Source organism: Pocillopora damicornis, chromosome 2 (genome assembly GCF_964200805.1).
Source record: "Pocillopora damicornis chromosome 2, jaPocDami1.2, whole genome shotgun sequence".
NCBI lineage: Eukaryota > Metazoa > Cnidaria > Anthozoa > Scleractinia > Pocilloporidae > Pocillopora > Pocillopora damicornis.
Genome location: NC_142671.1, coordinates 27,668,898 through 27,694,215, shown reverse-complemented (window position 1 = coordinate 27,694,215; position 25,318 = coordinate 27,668,898). Strand labels below are relative to the sequence as shown.

General features: G+C 37.9%; 2 protein-coding genes across 2 annotated transcripts; one reads left to right on the top strand and one right to left on the bottom strand.

Moving 5' to 3' along the window:
• Window positions 1-1,722: 1,722 nt before the first annotated feature.
• Window positions 1,723-2,421, bottom strand: LOC149050611 (uncharacterized). Its single transcript, XM_089197570.1, has 2 exons — window positions 2,197-2,421; window positions 1,723-1,980 (listed from the first exon to the last, which is right to left on the bottom strand). The coding sequence occupies exons 1-2, from the start codon at window positions 2,308-2,310 to the stop codon at window positions 1,723-1,725; spliced, it is 372 nt and encodes a 123-aa protein (XP_089053696.1). The 5' UTR covers window positions 2,311-2,421.
• A 3,829-nt stretch (window positions 2,422-6,250) lies between these two features.
• LOC149050610 (uncharacterized) lies at window positions 6,251-23,436 on the top strand. The gene is made up of 17 exons (XM_089198170.1): window positions 6,251-6,474; window positions 7,705-7,791; window positions 9,143-9,211; window positions 9,627-9,698; window positions 11,252-11,323; window positions 13,594-13,665; window positions 14,128-14,199; window positions 14,841-14,906; window positions 15,849-15,920; window positions 16,534-16,605; window positions 17,393-17,467; window positions 18,626-18,697; window positions 18,893-19,913; window positions 20,324-20,405; window positions 20,749-20,787; window positions 21,490-22,494; window positions 22,672-23,436. Exons 1-17 carry the CDS (start codon window positions 6,329-6,331, stop codon window positions 22,713-22,715), a joined length of 3,138 nt encoding a protein of 1,045 aa, XP_089054296.1. The 5' UTR covers window positions 6,251-6,328; the 3' UTR covers window positions 22,716-23,436.
• Window positions 23,437-25,318: the final 1,882 nt, after the last annotated feature.

Below are 25,318 nucleotides of genomic sequence, written 5' to 3'. Positions count from 1 at the left end.
TTTTCACGCTTAACGCACTGGGCGTTAATTTCTGAAACTATCTTGTTTTTGGCAATGATTTTTTTAGATGAAGTGAAGGAAGCTGGAAATTATCAGAGTTTCTCTATATATTTGGTATTCTATGATATGTACATTTGTGTCCCATCGTATTTTATTGATGAAAATTTCACAAATTACTTTGTTGAACTGATGCCGGGTCGCTCTCGCCTTCATACCAACCAAAAGTTGGTTTCTTTGTTCTTCAGTGTGGTCGAAAAACCCTTTTTCCGCTTACTTTTTTGAGACTTTTCATCACTGATATCGCCGTTTTAATTCTCATTACCAAGCAAAAAGTCGAAGTTAAGTTTACGATAAGATATTTTTAAAAGCAAAATGCCAAAAAAAAAGTCTTTCCGACGCAGATTGCTTGTACATGTTTCACCATAATGGTGAACTTGTTTGAGTAATTTATGGTGTTATAATAAACTCACTAAGATCAATCAGAATCAGTATTTCACGTTGGGTATAATTTTATAGAGATGAGCATACAAGGGAGTGCACATGTCAATGTCTGAAAAGTTTGAGTTTATCCAAATATTCACTATTTCTGTCTTTGGTAAGCTTGAGATATGGTTAACGGCCTTATTTTTATCGTTCGCGCAGCTACACAAATTCTGAGGATTCTTGGATTATTTTTGAATGTAATATTTGTATCAAAGAGTTTTATCGTGACCATTTGCATCGCGAGTTCCACTTGATTTTTAATAAAAAAAACTTTCGTCAAACTATGTCAACCAACTTTACTCAACACATTTTCTCCAACAATTGCCCGGGCGCCTATTTAAAATTTCAGCTGATAGGAGTGGTGCTTATTATTAGGAGGGCGCTTGATCAAGGGGGACGATTATTAAGAAACTATTAACGCTTATTAAGAAACAGGTTTGCTTCCTATCTAAGAAAATAAGGATTAAGGAGTTAGGGCCGCAGGAAGGGAAGGAAAGGCAATAAAACAAGACTTTCTTCCGGTAAGAGTCTCACATAGTTCTGAGCATCATCTAACAGTGAAAATCTAACCATCTGATGTACTGATGCCTCCTTCACAGGGACTTGTCCAATAACCAGTTAAAGAACTTACCCCCGGGAGTTTTCTACTGGACTAGATACCTCCAAAGACTGTAAGCACCAAACAACATAAATCTTTATTTACTGCTGTAACATTCATGCGATTAAGGGGAGGGACTAAAACAATCTCCCGCGGAATTCCATGACTTGCAAATGAAAAATATATAACCGGAGGATAAAAAAAGAGTTCATGACGAGCAAGAAAACACCTTCCAATTGTACACCCCCTTCTTTCTTCACAAACCCCATGACCCGCCAAACGAGGACTAGAAGCTGAAACTCAACCTAGTGTCGGGAAGGCAACGACTTGGCAACCAGGCGAGTAAAAGTGAACCAGGACTTTTTTCCACATTATCTCATGATTTCAGTAGTTTTTTAGCCTCTTGGAGGAGTCGTTATCTGAGCTCAGTTACAATTTGAGAATCTTGTAAAAACTGCTCACCCGATATTACGCTTCAAAAAAACTAATGGTGTTGATGAAAAACACAGTGCGTGAAAAAAGATGGCTCGAAAACCTTTCAAAGTATTCTCACTTCTTCAGCATAAGATTATATTACGAGTATGCAGTTTGGTTATTTAAATGTTTTCAATTTATTTTGTGTAATGGTTGCCTTCTATAAGCTATGAGTAATAAATTTGGTTTGGGGCGCATTTATCATCATATTGTTTTAATTCGTTCCTTAGATCTGCTGCAAACACTTCCCTTTCACTAATGTTCTTCAAAGCATTGTTTACTATCTCGGCAAGAATGCTTGGCGTCAAAGTTAAATGATGTGCGTTTTGATCTGCATTGTGCTTTGTAGCTCTGTGCCTTTGGTAGCCTCCTCTTGATTTGTACTTTTTTCCACAGTCGCTGCACACGATCTCTGTTGATTCGACCTGAAAACGAAAAAGTATCAAATCATAATTCAATAATATTGTAGTCTTCAGGCCTCGAAATTGCTAGTGTATAGAGGGAAAAGAATCATCGAAACCGTCGGATCAATGTTTTATTTACTGTTTTTTGGTTAACGTGACAGCACAGTCGCGTACAACTCCGTAATTCTTTTGGAAACAGACTAAGTACGGGTGAATGTTTAAATAATTGGCACTTACTTCACTAGCAACAGTTGAAAATTGTTCCTGTAGTGCTTCATCTTCGTCAAGAAGGTCTAAAATTGCCTCAAAATCATCGCCGAACAAGAATAAGTCGTCTCCTGCATCCGCCATCTTTGAAAGTTGTGCACTGTCGCGATCACGTGACAGGTACGTTCAACATCAGAAGCGGCCCTATTGTTTCGCGCTTTGAAGATTGCCGACTTTCATAACCAGTCTCCTCTACTAACTATGCATAAACACAAAGTATTTTCTCGGTCTACTTTGCCTTTTTCTTACTCTTGGTCTTATGTTCATTAAAAGCTCCATTTTCAGATGAAACACCCTTGCAAGGAATCTTTTTTGGTGACATTCTTGATCAGTATTTTTGTAAATTTTCATAATGGTGGCAAGTGTCACAGGCATCCTAAATGCTCTAAACTGCATTATGAGCCTTTAGGTTCCCAACAAAATTCATCCTTGTGTGCCTGATGAAATGAAAATCACTCATTTTCATCATCACAGCCATTTGGCATATTAAATCTCCATGGCAAACTTGGGCGGGAGCCATTGTAATACCATTAACACCAACGAATCTGGAATTATTTTTCATGGTGAACAAGCCACAGATTTTGCAAATAACTTTCTGGTATGTTCGTCAGCATTCCCAGCCGAGATAGCAAGTCCTATAAGGCATTGATTAGAACGATTTTCTTTCAATCACTTTGCTCTTCGAATTCACCTGCACGATAAATTAAAGGAAATGACCTATCATTTTCTCATTTAAATCTTAATGGGTTAGCTTATTCATTGTCATGTTGTGCGAAAATTTCAATTTGCTTACCTGAGGCACGGGCATGCATGTAACTTTCCTCAGAGACTTTTGAGACTTTCCATTGATACCAGACGATATAATCACACTTTGTCCAAGTTATCCAATAAACTTCCATCCAAAGAAGTGGGATGAACTACACAAGTGTAAACTTTTCGTTAAAAGGCCAACACTGTCGGCTTTGGACTCCGTTCGTCCCAACATCGTTTTAAAGCCCAATACCGACCAACGTGGTGTGTTTATGGTTCTCTGATGGCGTTGCTCGCCCTTTTAGCTCTTTTTGTTTGCTTGTTTGTTCGTCTTTGTCTTTTTTCTTTTTGGTCACCAACCTCAAGCCTTTTTGTTTTCATGATGTGCCCAATTCTTACTCACTTTGGACGACACATTTGTAATCAAACTGTCAATAAAAGCCACGGGGCTTTAGCATCCTGGCCTCAAGAGGCAACATTCAGAAATCTGGAATGAACTTGGGGATTTGGAGGACTTTGGTACGGTGGAACACGGAGCTGCACAGAGGGAAATGATTATTGTTAATGGCTGGTTACCACCACAACTGCGTTTTTTGATTCCGCAAGAGGATTTACGTAAAGACTAACCACGTATTACAAATCTAGACAGACATCTTAAGGTTTTCTTTAAAAAAATTACAAATATCAAAATTCAGGTCTTTGGAAGGAATATTAAACAGTAGCAACTCTAAATCGGCAGCAAATCCCTATTAGGAAAATTACCGGAATCCGCCTCAACACACATTCGGAATAACTTGGCACATCACCTGGGCTGTAATAAGGTCAGCAATCAACAATGGTCTGCATATTTGGATTTAGACTATCCGGATTGTTTGAACATTTTTGCCAGTCGGAACAAAAATCTGAAAAGAGATCGATCCGTACAGCAAACAGCCTGAATAAAACAAGATGGCGGTTTTTTTGTAGATTACCTTCAACCTCTTACTCCTTGCTGGAAGAACTTGATAAAGAAAATACAGAAGCAAGGAAAAACATCAGGAAAATGGATGACTTGCTCATTTTTATGATGCTTGAGAAGCATAAGAAGCTCACAGAAATGTTGCAGTTCAGAAGGATGCTTACGCCGTGCAAAAAAATTAATTGCTTTTTACGGTCTTAACTTAGCGAATTTCCATCTTCTCCGTTTTATTTTTCACATTCAAGTCCAACTTCTATAATCCTAAAGATTTCTGGAGGAGTACAGCGGTGTTCAAGAACCTGGGCTAACTTGAAATGTCAATGGCTCATTTTCCATTTTTTGAACTACCATGTTAATCTCTAGTGTCCATCACGTAATCGGGATCAAAAATGATATACCGACCCGTGCGATCCAAGTTTCGGAGGGAGATCGTTCGTTCTGATTGCAGTCTTAGACTTTTTTGTCTTTGATGAAGCACAAAATTGTATGTGGATCGGAAAATCAGGATTTAGATTGGCTAATAGAAACGCAACCTTAATCATTGTAAGGGAAGGACTGAACGGTGCTTCTTACATGAGGTTTGTACCAGAGATTACGAGGTTTTGAAGAGTGTGCTTTAGTATTTGAATGAGGGAGCGATTCTCTGTAAGTAATGTGCATTGGCACCTCAGCTGAGATTCGTGGGTTACGGCGTAAAAAATTGCCCAGTGTCAGCTGAAAGATACTTTATTACATCATACTGTATTTGATTACTAGGTAATTCCCACACACCAGTTTGATCACGAATATATCATTACACCCAGTGTGACATGTGGTGCAGCCATCAGAGGTTTATTTCTTTGGAAAAAGTTCAAAGAGAAGCTTCGCTAAGTTAGAGTGTAGGTTGCCGTTGACTTTGGTTTGTAATTCAAGCGGCAATACTCGGACCAAATATAACATTCCCAAAACGTATAACATTGTTCTGACTTTATACAACTAACTTACTGGGACTTGTGGACGATCCAGAGTCAACTCTCTGGTGCAGGAGTGAACGGATGGTAAAGCGCGCAGTACCACGTGTGTTGAATGAACTTTCAAGCTGGGAGAGGCTGGAAAGCTTATGTCATAAAAAGTTGACTTATGTATAGTTCTCTTCAATAGAGGAAATGGACCGTTAGGCTATAATAGCAGTACAAGGATTTCTGCAACCTTTTTATGAAAGGACTCGTTCATATTTTTGCGAAGGAGAGACTTACTTTTGCAACGAGTCATAGTGAAGTGTGGCTATCTGTGCTCACCTACTCCTTTTCAAACATGTGATACATCATGTGTGGCGATAATATGTTGGAAGATGATGTAAAGAAAACCTCGGAAAACGGTGGGGAAAATGGGATGATTGAAGAAAGTGCAATCGCCATAAGTCATTCGACAAGGCCTGGTGTTTGCTTGTCTTTTCAAATTGCAACTTTTTTCACCCATTATTTCTCTTTTTTTTTCATGTCATGAGATAACACACCAGCGATATGGTCCAGTCGTAACTTATCTCGTAGGGAGGGCGTCTTTTTTTTTTTCAGCACACTTAATGTCTTCATTAGACACGATTGTAATGCATCTACTCCAATCAAATTGAATTATTTTTATAATATTTTTTCCTTAGTTTTTGAGCATCATTTTCTAGCGTTTCACTTTTCGTGGGCAGCTTAGTTCCCGCAGTTGTAAATAAAATTCCATGATCTAAATTCTTTTCAAAGTTGAACTTAGGCATTATGGCTGAGTTTATTTTTACACCAGTCAAATTCTTCTTCTAGTTATTAATTTCATCCCCTTTGGTGGGGCTGAAAATACTTGCAAAAGTCCAGTAACAAATGCCTTTAAATTCTGGAGTAGGATTTTCCTGATTTCAGTAAGCCACGCACAAAATTGGTCAAAGATGTAGAGTTTCAGCTCTAACCTATGTCCCTTTTGATGCCTGTTGCACCCTTTGTTTCAGTCACAGGAAGCTAGCGACTACTACCCTTTTTTTCCAGAATAAAAGGCCTCGCATCAGGCACTGAAATGACAGGGCGTGAGCTTCATCAGTTCTTTGATTTCGACATGCCACCATACATAGTTATTCTTCTCCTTTTATTAAACGTTGTTGTGAACAAATGCAATAACGGGTCGTTTTTCCTGTTTTGGGGGCAATAATAAGTCAATCAAAGAAATTTTTCTGTGGAAAACATGTGTTATGTTAGGTATTATTTAGTAATATTAGCTCTTCGTATCAATTTAGGACCACGCCTAGTTAAACTTCAAAACAAGCTCGCTCAGTGGCCTTTGTTATTTATAAGCATTACAAGATCTAGGGGGTTGGAGGTGGTCATATGTAGAAATGCAACTTTAAATTTTCTCGAGCCCGAGAATATTTACTCGCCAATGTTGATTTCAGGCTTAGAGTCACATATCCCTGATTTCTCGTTACTGGGTTTACTTCATTTTCTCTCTTTCAGTGACTTGTCCTATAATGAACTGGAACAGCTACCTCCAAAAGCTTTCTATGAAATATTTTATCTTGAAGAAATGTAAGTAGCTATAAAGCACTTTTGCTACAACTGATATAGGGCTACTGTTTGTTTTACTTTCCATGACTGAATCTTGTGATGATGTGTGTGAAAATAACTGTTTATCATATGGCAAGGTGTCAAAAGGACTGTATATAATTAAACGGAAGGGTATGATTGGCTAAAAGCAAGAGATTATAATCATAATCTCTCGCTAAAATCGATATTGATCAAGGTTTAGATTTTTCAACTTGTTTACCGACATCAAGATCGATATTTCTTTTACATTTGTTCTTAAAATGTAGCAAGCAACAACAACAACACCCAAAATAAAACAATCAAACAAAAAGATAACTTGTTGCCACTTAAGTATGTTGATGAGACGATACAAGATATAGCGATATAAGACACACCTAATGATTTTATGAGGTTGATCCTTTCTATTTCACATAAGTCTTCAACTCGAATTAATTTTGTCGTCTTCTGGTCGATGGATGCCTGAATGGCGATCTTTTCTAAGTTGAATCACCAAGGTTTCAAAACAATTAGCAATCTTATCCCAACCATACCAAATTATTTCTGGATACTTATCGCGGGCGAAATTATTTTTTTAGCACAAACTAATCCAGTTCACATAAACTGTTTCTCTCAGTAACCAGTCGCTCTACCTGATTAGCAACCTGTACACAAAATTTCCGTTTCCATGCGGATATAAAGTGGCAAAAAATTAAGAAGATAAAAGAGCAAATTAAAAACAGAAGTGAATATCGTATAAACGATGAAAGAAGTAAAGTGAATTTAGACGCGCAGATGGTATTGTCTGCATCAGATATTCAATAAAAAAAATTGCACTAATCAAAACTCCTATGTTAAGGAATTCTTTCGTTAGCATGTTAGACACTTTTAACATCCAGAAAGAAAGGATTGCCAAAAGGTTTATAATTAATTCCTTTGTCCTTTCTTCCTTTCTTACTTTGCTGGCTAAAACCTCTTTTGTTAATTTTGCGTAGATTTCATGTTGACTTTATCACCCAGGAGAAAATTCAAACAGTCTGCCTTCTAATCGTCTACTCCTCAATACCTGCCTCATCTTATCACTAGCACTTATAACTCTTATTCGATAAAGTGGTCAGTAACATGTCTGATCTTGTTACAAGTCTTGTTATCTTCAGCTTTGCAATAAAAGTACAAAGTAAATCAGATTAACCCATTTGTTTTTTAACTCTTACGGTTTCTTTCTCACCATTGCAGTTTCCTGAACAACAACAACATAAAGAGCTTGTCCTCTGATCAACTACCTAATATAACTTGGAAGAACGAATATAAAGTTAAAAACCTGTAAGTTTTGTGGCTTACGAATCTTTCTCCGCTCGAGTTAGTAATTCTACCATGTCTAAGGTCTGTAAAAATTGCATGGTAGCAATAAAAAAAGACCCTCCCATACGATGGCGACTAATAGTAAACCAACAACTTTCAATCTTGATGGGAAATATAGAAATATAAACTGAAATAAGGATACTTTATTTTACTGTATTACAACCTTTTCTTTCACCAGGTGTGTTTTAGGCCCTATTTATATGATCCTGAGTATTCGAGACAACCTGGAAAGAAGGTTTCACTTTAATTGCAGTGACTTTTCAATATTCCAGCCTCTACATTTGGGGAGGGTCAATCGCACTCTATAGCAAAAGTTATAGTGAGCGAAGCGCTTAGCGTAGCCTCAGACCGTAATTTATTTTCACGCGTTCAAAACTTTCTGCTAAGAATAAACTTAGATGTTGACATGAGAATATCGATTGTGTTGATCATTCAAATTTTGAAACAACTTTCATTTTTCCAACAACATTCCACTATTCAACTTATTTTTTTTTTCAAGTTTGGTTTCGTAATTTGTTTCAAGGTTTCATCACTCTGTTGAGGAATCAAACTTAATTAGAGTAAACCTGGATGGTTTGTTATGCAACCCGTAAAACCCTTTGAGACTTCGACTCGTTAAAATTGGTTAAGTACATCCACCAAGAAAGCGAGACGTATCAGACATAAATAACAGATAAGCAAATGGTTTACTAAGGTCTATCGGGGCCCAGTTCTCAGTTGTGGGCATTTTGGTTCGGTGAAGAGGATAACCGGCAGTACAAAACACACAGGGAGTAAGCTTAAGATCTGTCAAAAAACAATATACTTGGTTCTAAAAGTTTGTATTAAAAAATATGCTAGTTTCTGTATAAGGACCTTTTGCTCTGATGAATTTCCATGATATCCTTAAGGGAGGAAAAGAAATTTTGACGAGGCCGGCAAGGTGATCGATAAGCTAAAAGCATCGAAAGATTTTGATGGGAGGGGAAAAACAATTAACCCCTTCACTGGATTTAGATGTGTCATCTGTTAACGAAGAAATCATCTGCGAAACTTGAACTATAACATGGTTTAGTTAATTTGAAATACAATTGAATCTTCTTTGTTACCAAAGCCATGAACACTGTAATTAGTTTCTTAACATAGCACGCTTTCGGTCTCAAGAAATGAGCGCGCTCGTGTTCAAATATTTCTTACTTCTAATATTAACACTCGTATGCAACAACAGCCTGTCTCTGATTTTTTTTCATCTGTGGCTGAGTCCAAAGAGATTCAAACGCTCCAAACCGAACAATTGAGGACCTTCAAGAAAATAATTATATCTTTTATGCAGAACCCTAGACTTCAACAAACTGGAGACACTTCCTCCTGATATATTCAAACGCTTCAAGCTAAATGATCTGTAAGTATTTTGCTCTGAAGCTTAATAAAGTTGACTGTCGCTGACTTAGTCAGATTATTCTTCCTTTTAACTCAAATCCTTTACTAACTTAATTTTTTGAACATGTAAACGTATACTAACTACCCAAGTCAATTAGTCAATCGCCAGATTAACTAAATCCTGCGAGGCGGATTCCTAGGGCCTGTCATTAGAAACACAAGAGTAGATGTACTTGGCCTGCTGAACTCAACAGCAAAAAGAGCTCTTCAAGCAATCAATGAGTCCATGCACATTTGTACAGTAGTTCCTCCCAACAGGAGTGGCAAGTTTAGTTAAAGCCTCAGGAAAGTAGTCTGCATCTCGCAGGTTCTGGTCAGCAGAGAGAATGAAAGTCTTTTCAAATACTAATGGTATTGAACTTTGATGCATTTTACAGGTGGCTTGGAAACAACAACTTAAAAAACTTATCTGAAGATCTATTTGCTGGGCAAGATAAGTTAAAATATTTGTGAGTACTAATGATTTGGTATCCTTTTAAAAAAATATTTTTCAAGTTACTTGCTCTACCTTGTCTCTGACGTAATAGCCTGTTAGCGGCGTAAAAAGGATTTAATCTATTCACATATAAGTAACACTAAGAAATAAGAAACATTTCAGCGTGGAAAATGAATTACATAGTTCGATAATTTGAAAGGCACGATACCACTGTAGCCTGCAGCCTCAACTGATCAAGTTGGACAAACAAAAGTGTTTAACACAATATCTTTATCTGTTAATTATCACTGCTTGTTTGAAAGGAGTAGCGTTATGTGGCACGTTACTTCATGAGCGTGCGAAATATTACCTCAGATTGACCACGAAGTTTTTGGAACCGCTATGTTGTTTAGCAAAAACCAGTTTCGGTTATTAGATGATTATATAAACGACTTAAAAATCAAGAGCCGAATAGAAACTCATTAAATTCCCGGCGCCATGTTGGAAAAGAAACTGCCAAAATACCGTAGCGAGACTGACGCTTACTGTGACCGCGAAATATAGACAAATAGAGACCAGTGCTCTTTAGGGAAAATAGTTTGCACTTTCATTCTTTAACGCGTACGAAATGATAATAGTATTCAAAGACAAGAAATCGCAACAATATTCAGAAACTAAAAGTGAAGGATATAAGGAAAAGTTTGCGCTCCAATTCAGACTTTGTGTTAAAAGTAAACTAGAAAACGATACCAAAAATAAGGATAGTGTTGATGATGGTGGCGATTTTAAATACGATTGGATAATCAGAAAAATCCCTGCACTCGGCCGGTCTACACACCTTCGTACCCTTTCCGAACTATATCATGGACAGAAGTACGACTACATTGTCGTATCAACTCGGAAATGTCCTCACATTGTGCTGAAGAAAATTCAACTTAGTGAAGGGAATGTGAAAAAACCAGGAAGTAAAATCTATGATGGAAAGACCTACGTGAAGCCAGAGTTTTGCAGTCGATGAAAAAAAGGTCGTTCAGAGTTGTAGTAGAGTTCACACCTTCATGTGAAATTTCCGATCCCGTTTAGGAGAGCGTACAGTACTGAGTTTTGAATCGTTCTTAAATGGAAAGGCGGCAGAAGGCTGGGGCAAAAAGTACTTTTTAGATTAAAACCGATTACATCAGATTTGATCTCGTCCTCTGATGAGAAAATTTCCTGGTTTAACTAAAGAACTAGATAATCTTTTTAATGAATGAGAGCAGGTCATTTCCGAGCGAGAGCGAGTCAAATGAAGAGTTGTTTTCAGACTATTGTCAAAGACTTAGCGCATTCAAACTAAATGGCTGTAGAAAAAAAAAATGAATAACGATGAGTGACAAACCGATCCTCACAGGATTTAAGCAATTGTAGAGAGTAATGCCCTGTCTAACACAGAATTCTATTTTTCAGTCTTCGATTTCTGCTTTTGCCTCATTTGCAGTTTTTTTATGTGAGGATCAATTGATACTCCATTACCGATTTGTTACCTTGAAACTCACCCTTAGTGTACCTTTTGTCAATTTAGATTATTTTATTGTTTTCATAATGTAGACGGTTGAGTGGCAATCGGCTGGAAAAGCTGCCTCCAAAAATTCTTCAAGGATTGTCCGACTTGGAGGAACTGTAAGTAAAAATTTCGCGATATTTCTTTCCGAAAATCTTAGTCAATGAGAACATTTCTTTCTTATGCATTATGATTGTTTGAGATGTATTGCTTTCAAGTCGTTCAAAATATGGTTTTAAAACCTTTCGTTCTTAATTGAGCCAGTAGTCAACTCTCGATCATTCGATCATTGAGTTTGATGCGTTGTGCCGTTGTGTATGAGTAGTTCAAAGTAGGACTGTTCAAATATATATGAAATTGGTAACTGGTATTTTAACAATATTAATAAAGGAAGTGATTATACTCCATTGTAGAGTTGCTTCAGTCGAACGTTCTACTGGGTCAATAGACGTGATTAGGAATGCATGAGCTGCTCTGATTACGGGTTTTATGGGGTGGTGGGGAACACTGATGATTTCGCTCGTTTGGTAATCGTCTAACGCTCAGGCCTTATGCGATCGATACCAGGCTCAGATGAGGCCGGAGGATGTATTTCGAAAACTAGAAACCAAGATACTAGAAATTGAAATAATTGAGGAGTGATAAATCCTTTATTCGATGTTTAACACATAACACGATTGACCATTTTGCTTATTACTTGCATTTCTTTGCCCTCGCGGAACTCGGAAAATAGTGCTACGAAACTCGCAGAACACCCACCCGTATCATAATTATGTTGAATTATCGAATGAGGCGGATTTGTTTACCAAAAGTAAAAGCGAAGAAAAATTGGACCGAAAAATTTCATTATTTTTCTCAACGGAATTCTTTGTGTCAGAAATTACGGGGGGGAAGTAAGAGATAAACACTCATGTGAAGACCTATTCACAAGTTCAAGCCAACACATTTCACTTAAAAATAGGTTTCTTTTTTCATTAATGAGATATATATGTTATTTGCGGGCTGGGAGGTCCGTACGGCCTCGGACAGTATTTTCAAGACCTCGGTCACAGTTTATCCCAATACGGACCGACCCTTAGCCGGTAAATAACATAGTTATTTTTTAAAACTTTACGAAATTCTTTACGAAAGAACCCGAATGATTTAGGGCTGTAAATACGGCAAGATCTTCCTTAAACTGAACTATTTTTGAGCGAGTAAATGGTAGTTAAAATAGAGGTGATACAAATTAAAGAGAGATGCCTCACCAAAACATTTTCATTTGCATAACGATACAGGTGATTTAAAAGGCTTCCAAAGAAACTTTGAAACATTATTTTTACAAGTATCTGTCACAATCTGACACCTGTCAATTAGAGAGCGCGTAAAAAAAAAAACGCAAGAACATTTGAAAAACAATGGAACTAGTAGACAAGGACTGTCACGACAATGGTTTCTTCAAAAACGGTCAATGATTTAACTGAAAGTATTATTCCCTCTCATCGACGATTAATTCATGTACAGAGATTTACCTCTGTTCATTAAGTAAACGGCGAGGAAAGTAATTGTGAGTAAATTCAAATTTTTTATTTTGAAGTTGTGACAGTTTGCTCGTTTATTTGCTGCAATAGCGTGTGTAAATCTGGTCTTTCCTCTTTCCCAAAAACTAAAATCGAATGGCACACTCCAACGAGATACAAGGGGATTTAATGCGGCCTTTTCTCAATAAATTCCTTCAGTTTCTGTCGTGCAATTTACGGTACAAATTTCCAAATTGAATGGACTTGGAAAGACTCACCGAGAGCGTATATTTGTTGTAGAACTGAAATTAAAACTTCGCTCCCTCTTTCATCACGAAAAAAAATTGTTTGAGAAAATTCAGATATTAAATGAATGAATGTTCCATCGTTCACTTTAATTAACTGTAACCAAAGACCTCACGTTTTAACTTTCTAGGTACTTTTTGTGAACGATTAAAATTGATTGCAGACGGTTTTCGGGCCGCTTGTCAACCAACGTAATTTCACTATTGTTTATACAAATTCATTCTGAAACCAATATTTTTCTGTCAACCAAAGTGATTTGAAAGACAGAAAAGAGAGCATTCATAAGTTATTTATGAGGTAGTGACCGACGTGTTTGCTTAAAAATACTGCCCAGCCGGAAAAACGAGATATACTTATGAAAAACGGGAACTAAAGTTGGGATATACTCGGCGACTCACGAAAGTGTGTCCGTGGTCCGTGGGCAGAGAGAGGAAAATACTGACCGGCTGACCGGATAAAGAATCAATTAGATTGCAGGATTCATTACCGTGCCCTCTAGCAAAAAAATAAAGTTTGTTATCTGGGACTCTTTTTTTCCTTGGTTTGTTTTCTTACTGATTATTATCTCATTCTAAAAATGTTAGGGACTTGTCCTACAATCAGTTGCAGAATTTTCCTCGAGGGATACTTAGCACAAATACCAAGCTGAAAGAATTGTACGTAGGACTTTTCCTTGTACCAAAAAAACAGGTTAAACCTAAACTTTTAAAATTATTTGAAATCTCGCATATTTCCGCTTGGAATGCGGCTTGATTTGGAATAAATTACTGAATCAGGTGTTATTTTGCGATAGATACCGCACTAATGTACGAGGTCTTTCTGCCATTATTGTCTTAAGGAAAGGTCTATCAGCTTTAAGAATGTAATAAGTAAGTTCGTTGGGTCCAGTTGTTTCATGCTAGAGATTCTTAATTATATTTGATGTTTTTAAAGACAGACAGAAAAACTTTTCCTTTCCTGATTTGGTAAAAACAACTGGTATTTATTGTTCGCTATCCGGTTTGGCTCCTGTCCGGCACCTAAGAGAAACTTTTAAGGGGGAGGCCTAGCCTATTTTCCAAATAACATTTGTGTTCTTGAAAAGCTAGCTAACTCTTTACCTCAATAAATACTCTAAGGGATTTGTCAAACAACGAAATTCAGCGTCTGCCCATAGATGTTTTTGGCAACCTTACCCGGATGGAAAAGCTGTAAGTGACATTCAGTAGAAACTTCACGGCAAAAGGAATTATAATGTACACTTTTCCATAGAGCTTCATCATCCATCATGACCATCGTAAAAAACAGAACTTCGCGAATTTAGATTTTGTGACTCTTACGTGAAGCGTATCAAAGTAAACACCATAAGCTCAACTAGCTTTATATAATTCTAACTTTCGTGGAGTTGGTCATCGAGAACATTTGAAAAAAAAGAGGTCAATATTAAATTCAATTGTCTCACACAGCCCTTTGCTTCGCGTAACTTTCGACTATAATTTTTTCGCTGAGTAACCAGGGAATTCTGTAAAGATTGATTTATGATGTAAGTGACTTATTATAGTTTGGTGCATCAGTATTGAAAAGTGATGTCATGATATGAAAACGCCCATGTTAACAATGAATTTGCAAATGATATCTTTTGCCTAAATTCTCAGGATCAGGAGTAAACAGTTTATGTTCTCAGCCAAAATGAGTAGAACGTTGTAAGTCTTCAAAATACCTTTGCCAGAACCAATTGGGTTTCATTTCATTAAAGTTAAAGACCTGTCTATTCGGAGAGAACAAGAACCTTTCCAAGAATCTCAAATTCTATTTCAACTGACTTTTTTTTCACTTTATATATCGCTCACAGCTTACTCTCCAGTAACAAACTTCAGCACTTGCCAAGGTTCAAAAACCTGTCGGAGTTGAAAATATTGTAAGTGATTCACGTTTGTGATATAACTGGCTCAGTACGTGTCTTGTATAATGAGCATTAATTAAAGGTAGCGTTGGCAAAAACCAAAGGATCAGCTTGGATACGGACTATTTCTCTGGCATCTTCTTATGACTTAAAAGTTTGTTTAAGGATGTTAATTGAGTAAAAAGTTAAAAATAAACATCCACTTTGGAAAGAGATGCCATCAACTAAGAATTACCAGGGTGCAAATGTTTAAGGTGATATCGGAACAAAATATAATACAACACATCCCCTACAATACTTTAACAGCACCCTTCCCTTGGGGCTTGACAAGGACCATATGCTAGAAATGATCGCTGATGTTTGATGATTAACCCAAATTAAACTGTAACGATCGATTGTTATTTTTCTTGAAAAATGTATTAAAATTCTTTATCGGCTTTCAAAACGTTTTCATAAATGGGTGCACGTCCGATCATTCATGCATTTACATGTCACAGTAGCGTTACTAAGGTTTACCTAGCGGCCAGCATAGCCCTTTCGGTGAAGGCGGAATACGATGGAACTTAATTGTTCTTGTCACAATACACGTGGCAACGTTTTGGTCCAAATACATTTATGGGATGTTTTTTCAGGAAGTGTTGGAGCACACTGATGAGCAGTGGAACAGTTTGCCGAATACCAAGGCGCTAATACGCTTTCGAAGGAGGTTTCCATAATAAGCATGTTTAATTCGACAGACTTTAATTAAGGATGGAACAGTTTCTATAATATAAGACAGGGTTCGGGACTAAATTAGTCTCGAGGTCCTCAAAAGATTATGCTGAGTCAAGGTTACTTAAGAATCAATAAGTTTCGCAGTCACTTCTGTGCTGCCAAATATCATTAAGGTCAATAAATACCTCCCCCCATCAAAGACTCTGTAATTATACCGAGCGTCTGTTGCATTTTATTGTATAGATACCTGTATAACAACAGCCTCGTACACCTGTCACCTGATCAGTTCCAAGGCCTGTCCAAACTGGAAGAACTGTAAGTAAATATTCGATGGAAATCATATCTGACTGCACATGTAACTATTCTTGACCAAATATGTACTTAACCAACTCAGTAGGGCGAATAGACCTTTCTTTCCTCCTCCCACCACTTTTGCCCAAAGTTTCGCTAAATTTTGAAGCTAGTGTACTTTGATTGGATGAACCTCAGAAACCCAAGCAGAATTCTGAAAAAGATTCTTTGTCATCCATCCAAGATAGTAACTTCCACCTAGGATTTCTTCAGAAAAAGACAGAAAAAGAAGAGAATTAGAGATGTAGCAATTCTCTCCCTCACCCCCGAAAAAAATTAACCGATCAGTGAAACAATACTTTTTATAGAAGTCCAAATATAAGCATGCGCTAAGTTTTAACATTTTCAGCGAGGTAACCGCAAATTGCATATCAGTGTAACTTTTACGCATCCCTGGCTGTGAGTTGTTTTTTCACCTTTTTATTATGTTTTCAATATCGGATAGCTTTGAAGATATCGTAGGCAGAGGGTATTTAAGAATCAATGAAGATAAAAAGGAAGTTTATGTAAATACGTGCTTACCTCTAAATTTTTCTACATTTCTGATAATAATGATGTGCCCTCTTTGTTGTTCTAGGGCTGTTTACGAAAACAATATTGACTACCTGCCACATGAAGTTTTTAAAGGCATGAAAAACATGATGTCTATGTAAGTATCTGTCTCTAAACTATCCTCTTATTAACGGTAACGAGGTATTGTAAAATTAGTAAGGGTCTCGTGAAGATGCAATCATAGCAATGTTAGGAATCTCCGTTATCTAAGACAAACTCTGCTCGGGAAGATCAAGAGACCCACAAAGCTGCAAACCAAAAACATGGACAATCTTCTACCCCCGAGGACAGATCATACCTTATGATCAAAACCATGTGTGATGGACGACGAAATATTTACGATAGTGAAAGTGAAAACAGGCTGACTAAGAGATCATATTTACTAGAGGTAGAGAGAACTACCAAAAGGCAAATCAGACAAAACCTTGGGGAACACCAGGTCTCTTTAACTACCAAAAACAAAATCCTGCTAAGGTATCCCCTTCTAGATTCAAACACTGAGTTTACAAAGACTTCGACCGCGAAAACCTCTTGAGGATAGGTATGACTATACTCATGGGGTTATTTAAATCGGCATCGGCCGCGCGGATAGAAATAGATCTGGAACCTAAATAGAGAATGTTTTTTTCATTCTTGATAACTTAACTGTGACTTTGAAGAAGCTCTTAGTAATGTAAAAATTCGTAAAAATACTTATGTGACATTATTGTATGACCCACTGTCTAATGCACGGTGAGGTTCTTTTCTCGTTGCAGAACATTTTGAACAAATGGAAGATATTGCCTTCCATTCTTGGCTAATTTTCTGTCCAGTGTTGTTTTAATTTACGCTTTAATGCTTGTCAGTTGACGCTCTACGCTTTTCATTGTTTCATCGTTCTGTAGGAGCTTTTATTTCAACAATATCCGTACCGTTAGCAACGAACAATTCAAAGATGTCGCCCCAAGTATTCGATTCCTGTGAGTATGAGTAAACTGGTAATATTCCAGGTGTGTTCAAACTACTTCGAGTTCAAGGGAAACAGATATTGTTGGTGCGACCTTCACGTGCCGTAAACTCACGGATAAGCGCCCCTCCCCCATTTTAAAGGATGGACAAGTGATCATACCACTGGCCGAATTGCTTAGGCAGGGAAATTGGAGTAAACGATTTTCACATACATACTACCACTGATATACTAGAAGTTAGGATCGGCTTTGTTCACTAATACACAGGTTATACTTTTATTTACGCCCAAATGTTATACTCCTTGGGACGATCATATCTGGTCACAAGAAAAAGTCTGGGAAAAACTTAAGGAAGGGTCCCTCCGCATAAAGTACCCTCTCTGTAATGAGCGACCCATCCTAAATTCGAAATGAGTGCATCAGATACTCATTGCAGTATTAAAAGCATATCAGTATAACAAATAAAGTCACTTTGGCATAGCCTGTGTAAGTATATCGTACATACTCAATGACAAATTGCTCGTCTTCTGTTTTAGTTTTCTATCGAATAGTTGTTTAGAATTGGGAAGGAAAAGGAACAAGAGAGAGCCGAAAAACTGATTAATACATAACTGTAATAGGACTGAGTGGAGTCCAATTCGGTCTGTAATCATACAAGTGATCAGCAAAATCAGACGACCGCGAGGCGAGAGTCCGATTTGTTAATCACGAGTATGATTAAGGACAGAATTGGACGACAAGAAGTCCTGTTACCAATTAATCATAGCCATTTGAATTTCCGAAAAAAAAAAGCACTTAAAACAAATATCTCCAGTGGAGACAATGTCTTTAGTTAAAAATTCCTCCATTTTGGAAATCCCTCATTTTTCCCTTGGATAAGTGGTTGTTGCTGTGATTATTTTGATCATTTCTGTGATGGGTGGATTAGCTGAGTGGACTTAGTACGATTGGTTGCTTCAACTGTCCGATTACAGGTTTCCGATTGCAGCCAACTGTCCGATTAAACTGTCCTATTATAACTTTACAGAATGATTAGTGAAAAATGAAGCTGCGGATGCACCAATAACATTTCAGGAATTTGTAATGGTTGTGATTAATAGGCTAAAGATGTCGATGTTATCAAGAATTAGCGAGCAAAGTTTGCCTGAATTGCTTTCCTTTAATTTGCAGGTACCTCCATTACAAGGAAATGCGAGAACTGCCGGAGGGTTTCTTCACAAACATGAAGAATCTAATAACTGCGTAAGTCAAGTGGAATGTTCTCCACGCGAGGAGTTTAAAATTGAAAAATTTCATTTGCCGGTGCTCAGTTATACTGCGCTTACTTTATTATTATTACACTTTCATTTTCTTACAAATTTAGATCCTGTGAGGGATCAAATTTGTCTTTTTTTTTTCCCTTCTGTTGTTCATCTGAACTCTTTTTATGAACCGTAGGACTGTAGACACCAACCTGATGTGTTGCCATTTGACGAAGGAGGATGCAGATTGCGACTTTGCTTATGTCGACAGCTTCGCCAGTTGTGAAACTTTGTTCAGAAATCGAGCTCCCAGGGAGTGCCTCTGGGTGATTGGAATTATGTCGTTGGTTGGTGCTGTGTTTGTCATTGTGTGGCGGTTGGTGTTTAGGGAGACGAAGAAGAAAAACAAGATACAGTCCATCATGTTGATACATTTGGCTGGGTCCGATGGACTTATGGGTGTCTACCTCCTAACTATAGGTGTGGTGGATGCCATTTGGGCAGGGGAGTATTATTTGCATGACTATTACTGGCGTTCAAGTTTGACATGTCAGGTAACAGGTGCCATTGCCGTGTTGTCAAGTGAGGTGTCTGTAATGACGATTTGTTTGCTCTCCGCCGACCGGATGAAGAATGTTCTGTTCCCCTATAGGGGAAAGTCCCTTACACTTAAGGTTACGCATCTTTTGTGCTTCCTTATCTGGATTGTTGGTGGCATAATTGCATTTATTCCCACGGTGGGCTTCGACTATTTCGGTAGTCGCCAGAAAGGTCATCACTTTTATGGCAGATCAGTTGTATGTCTGCCATTGCAGCTTTCCACAGATAAGCCGTCGGGCTGGGAGTACTCTGTTGCCATGTTTGTGGGTTTAAACTTTACCCTTGTGCTCTTTGTCGTTGTGGCATATGCGATGATAATCTATAAGTCCTGCGCATCAAACAGGCGCATGGCTAAGCAAGGGACCGAAAGAGAGAGGAGAATGAAAGCCAAGGCAAGGGCAGCCGATCTAAGGAGGGAGGCCTCGCTCGCCAAAAGAGTGTTCTTCATTGTTCTTACCGACTGTGTCTGCTGGCTGCCTATTGTGGCGATTGGAATGAGGTCTCTCTTGGAAAAATCCTTCCGTACACCTGGTGACCTCGCAGTTTGGATCGCAGTCTTTGTTCTGCCGGTTAACTCTGCCATCAATCCCATTCTTTACACCTTGTCTACCCCACAGGTACATGTACTCTTAACTTGAGCGGTTGGAAAAGTATGTATTCAGGCAATAAGTTAAATTTTGCATTTATATCATGTCTCTCAGATCACAGATCACATCTAAATTCGACAAGAATAAATAAGTGAAACACGAACCGCCAAGAAGTGTCTCACTGTGTATAATTTTACCGTATTTTATATCAGCTGGTGAACTTGATTTCCGCCATTTCTGAGATCCCTTTGCTTCAGAACTCTCTTCTGTATGTAAAACGTGCACGTTTTCATTGTATCGCACTCGGTTTGAGAGTGGCTGGAAAGCTGCGCAAACGTAGTTTGCATTCCTGGGGAAATCAAAGACTCGAAGGGTTTAAAAACTGGTGAGGAAGCACTATTTACTGATTATAACCTCGTGTTTTGTTTCGATGTATTAAGGTCCGAGGAGTCATCAGAGCCAAACTCCAACCATTGTGGGATTATCTGGTGGCAAAACTCGGCCGAAATCAAGATGTTGAAGGTAATTTTTGACACTTTAAATAATCTTTCATCATTCTGGGGAGTATTTTGCTCGTTCTTTAATTTTTTGGTTTCATGCCATAAAGTTACGTTTTAAACAGGTTTAAGAGCAGATATACCGTGGGTTAATCAATCAGATCGGCTCGTAAGCCAAGAGATACTTTTTGGTTACCCATATGAATAAGAAACAAACAGATCTATGTATTTAGTGGCGCGTGAGCTTGAGTATTTCATTTAAACACATAGGTTGACTCAACCTCAAATGATAAAAAAAGACGTTGCCTCATGAATGAATAATTTGTTATTGCTGATGTTTTGTCCGCTTGCTTGTATTTTTCCGTCAGTTCAAGATCAGGGAATAGAGATGAGAGTCATCGAAGAAGGTACGCACCATTCACTTCTCCACAGACTGAAACAAATACCAAGAGCGAAACAGAAAAGCCAAAGAAAAGCATTGTTGTAACTTTGAAGCAATTCGGTTCGACCTTTTTGCCATTATAAGAAACGCGCAAAAAGTAATTTAGCCTCCAGTTTGAAGTTTACAGACAACCACATTTTGAGTCAATTTAATTACTGTAATTTTTTTATGTAATATGCTTAATCCTACTCTGACTGATTCTCAATTATTATTTAGTGGAGGGAAGACTTATAGATTTTTTCACCACTAACAATATTTCGCTTTTTATGTCGTAAAACACTCACATAAAAAATCGAAGTAGGCTAAGAACATCGGAGACTTAATCGGCTGAGTCCAGTGCACCACATTTTTGATGTTACCACATTTTGACGTCATATGTTATCTATGAATGAACAGACGCACGGCAATATAGGCTACTTGTTTGGTCGACCGTGAAAAGTTTTCAAATAATGGTTTTAATAAGGTATCAAAGCCACAAAAAGATATCCGGAAAGAGCAAAAGTGGAGCGTAAATGATTTAGGATGGAGAAGTTACACAATGCGGTTACGAAATGCAAAAAGCACGATGCAGCTCGTTTAACAAATTTGGCAATTTGGCCAACTACCACCACCTGAGGAAACACTTTTTAACCTTATTCCCTTTTTGTGTTTATTTTATTGAACGCAGTACAAAACCAAGAGGAAGTGGGGAGCACTGACGATAGTGAGGATGAATCGCAAGAAGAACAAGGAGATGGTGAGCACCATGCAGGATCAGGCGAAGACAATGAACAACCTTCTGAATCCCAGCAAGTTGAACATGAACAAGACGAAGAACCAAAACAACGCCCAGAAGAAGCCACTGAACAGCAGGAAGTGGAACTTGAACAAGACGAAGAACCAGAACAAGGCCAAGAAGAACCCACTGAACAGCAGCAGGTTGAATCTAAAAGAAACGAAGCATCAAAAGATGACCATGAAGAACCCACCACAAAGCAGGAAGTTGAACAAGATCATCAAGCAGATTCAAAGGGAAACAAAGAAGTAAGTGAGACGCAACGAGAAAAACAGGAGCTAAATGAAGCCGATGAAAAACCTGAGCGAAAGCTAAAAGGAGACGACCAGGAATCCAAACAACAGGGCACTCAACAACAAGAAGAAAAAGAACCGAACGTCGACCATGCAGGGCCTGATGAGCTAAAGGATGCAAGTAAAGAGAGGAACAAGTCGAAAAGAAATGAAAACGGAAGTGAACAGCAACAAGAGGAAAATGAACAAGATGAGCAGGAGAAAGAAGAACACCCTAAAGAAACCGAAAAGCAGCAAGTTGATTGTGATCAAGAAGAACGAGAACAAGACCATAAGGATCCTAAACTCGAGCAAATTGGACAAGAAAAACCAAAAGGAGACGATGAAGATTCTAAGAAAGAGCAACTGGATTATGAACAACCAAAAGAAGACCATGAAGGACCTATGAAAGACCAACTGCAGCAAGGAAAACCAAAAGGAGAGAATCAGGAAACTAAACAAGAGCAACTGGAAACTGAAAAGCCAAAAGGAGAGTATGAAAAACCCAACCAAAAGCAACTGGAAGACGAGAAGTCAAAAGGAGCATGTGGGGACTCCCCACAGCAGGCTGATGAGTCCGCGGAAGATAAATCTTCACGACAGCAGCAGCTGATTGCAGAGGAAGGTATGTTTTGCCACCCTCCATTTTCGCCGAAATTCAAAGTTTTGGAGCATTAATTTCTCGCTTATCAGTCTGGGTAGAGGAAATATTTCTTCATTACTCCAAAACTCTTGGTTATTTGTTTTAGGCGACAATGTTAACTAAAGTATCATGATAATGAGTTGCTTTGTTATTCAACAGGAGATTACGAAGAAGATGATGCGGTACTGGATACATGTCTGTAATTGCTAGCATTGACTCATCAAGTCCTTTTTAGTTCTAGTTATCGTTTTAGTAATGGAAAGGTTACATACCGTTATATCATTAAATGACGCATTTATTTAACCAAGAGCATTAGAGGATAACTCATATAAGGTATTACAGTGACTAGTGCGTGCCCGCAATGTTTGTTTTCATTTTTTGATAGTCTGAGTTGTCGTAGACAAGTACAAACAGCTACAGGAGAAAGGAAGTTAGTATGGTATGCTAAATAGATAATCGTGAAAGCATATTTACGGCCGTGTTGCGTTTCCAGTGTCGTCAGAAGTTTCCGCAACTGATTTTATTTCAATATGATTAGGTTTATTAGTACTTATAAACATGATTTAACTATCTACTCAGCATTCAGTTGCATCTATTACTGATTATTTATTGACTTTAGTCCTAGCATGTTATTTAGTAGGTGGCTTAATTGTTTTTACAATGCTACGCCACTAATCGTATTTACTCCACTGCACACATAAATCAAGTGCACAGGTCAGATAATGTATTTTCATCTGGCTCCTTTATTTATTCACCTTTGTTGTTAACCTACGATTTAAGTTAAAATTCGGTAGAAGCCTGCACAAAAATATAAGAAAAAAGTATCACAGGAGTGAAACCCAAGTGAGAATGTTACAAAGGTGTAAAGTGTTTCATAATTTGTTGTCAAGCCATTTAGTGTCTAATTAAAAAAAAATCATAAAATTTTAGCTCTCACTTTTTCTGTCTTCTAATAATTGAACCACCCTGGAGTTCAATAGTGTAAACAGTATCTTATAACTGGAAGATCACCTTTAATGCTGGAAATCAATTCAGTTGCTGCAGGATTGTTCAAAGAAAGGTTGAAGTTCAAACACAGAAATGGTAGGAGAAGTTGAACGTAAGGATTCCATCAACAAGCTTTCTTGTATCTCCACAAATTTTGAATGAAGATCATGCACTGTGGTCTCCTAGAGTCAGTGACAATCCCTGGCTTAATGTTACTTCTGCCACCAGGATCCCGCTCTTCCTCACGTGTATATATACATACATATATATATATATATATATAACTAACTGCAGACAGTACTGTTTCGGCCTTCTGGGCCTCATCAGTGCGGTGCTGATGCTAGGATGGAGGTAAGGCTATATAGCCACCCCAAGTGATCTCACACGTGTTGTATCATCTAAGCCATGCCAGAGTGCTCAAACTAGATAAACTATATATATATATATATATATATATATATACATATATTGTAAGCGCTAATATATGTCGCAGAGTTTGTCTCGTATTTTCTTTTGGGAAGAAGCAACGAGGAACCCGGATTAATAAACTGATATAGTTTTTGGGTTTGTTGGATTCGTGGGAAAAAAAAATTTAAAAATGTTAAAATATATATTTATTACCTCTACATTTCGTTAATACCTCGTTGGCGCAGTAGGCAGCGCGTAAGTCTCGTAATTTGATTTAATCTGTTCGATCCTCACACAGGGCACTTGTTTTCTTTTTTTTTTTTCTTATTTCTTAAACAGAACTGCTTGCCACAAACCATGATATGATACACGGGAAAATGTTTTATTTTGCTTGCAGTAAAATAATTGAGAAGTCTTGCAAACGAATTCTGGCCTTAAGATCGATCCCATAAACGATTTTCAGGTCACGCGGCTGACTGCCAAACCTCATGAAGGCTTCATAGAATTTATATTACAAGGATGATACTTGAGGTAATTAAGCAGGACAAATTGAGAGGCATCACTTCAAAAGTTTGCTTGTAATTATCTCTTACTCCCCGGACTTCACTGTCTGGTTTCCACTCCCTCAAAAAATCGAACAGAAGTAGGTTTCCATTCCCCCGCAAATTTGAACAAAAGAAGTAGCGGAAAGTGTGAGAACGAGATGACGGCCGGTTTGTTTTGTCTCTCACCTGTATTGAGCGATCACTTAAAGCGATCACTTAAAGCGATCACTTAAAGTTTACCTACTCAAAGTCGATGTTAGCACTATTTTTGAGCGAGTGTTGGTGGTCAATTACGGCATGAAGTGCCTTTTTTATCGTTTTTTTTTAGCATCCAGCATGTTTTTAGACTTTCACCTCGCTATTCCCCATGGCTGACCTCATAATGCAGGTTTGACTGTACTTCGTAGCGCGACTCAAAACCAAAGTAATAATCAGCCGAAGTTACTGCGGCATAAGGAAAAAGAGAGCTCGTTTTATCTTGGACCGTAGGTTAACAGTGTGGCGTGCGTGTTATGATCTGCATCACTGATTTATTTCACTGAAAATCAGTGATGCAGAACATAACACTCACGCCACATTATTAACCTACGGTCTAAGATAAAACGAGTGGCGTGAGTGTTATGTTCTGCATCACTGATTTTCTTTTAGCTAGAGTTGTTCCTTGATATGTCTCAAAAAAATTCATAAGCCCAACTTATTATACAGTGAAAAAAAATGATGCAAGTCTTCTTTCTTACAAACTACCATGTATCCTAATTGGAAAGTTAATCGGTGCATCAAATTTGTGAGAAACAAAAACTCCATATGAAAATGAGTGTATTGTTTAGTGAGCTAAATAACTATGGTTGGTTTATAAATGAATGAAA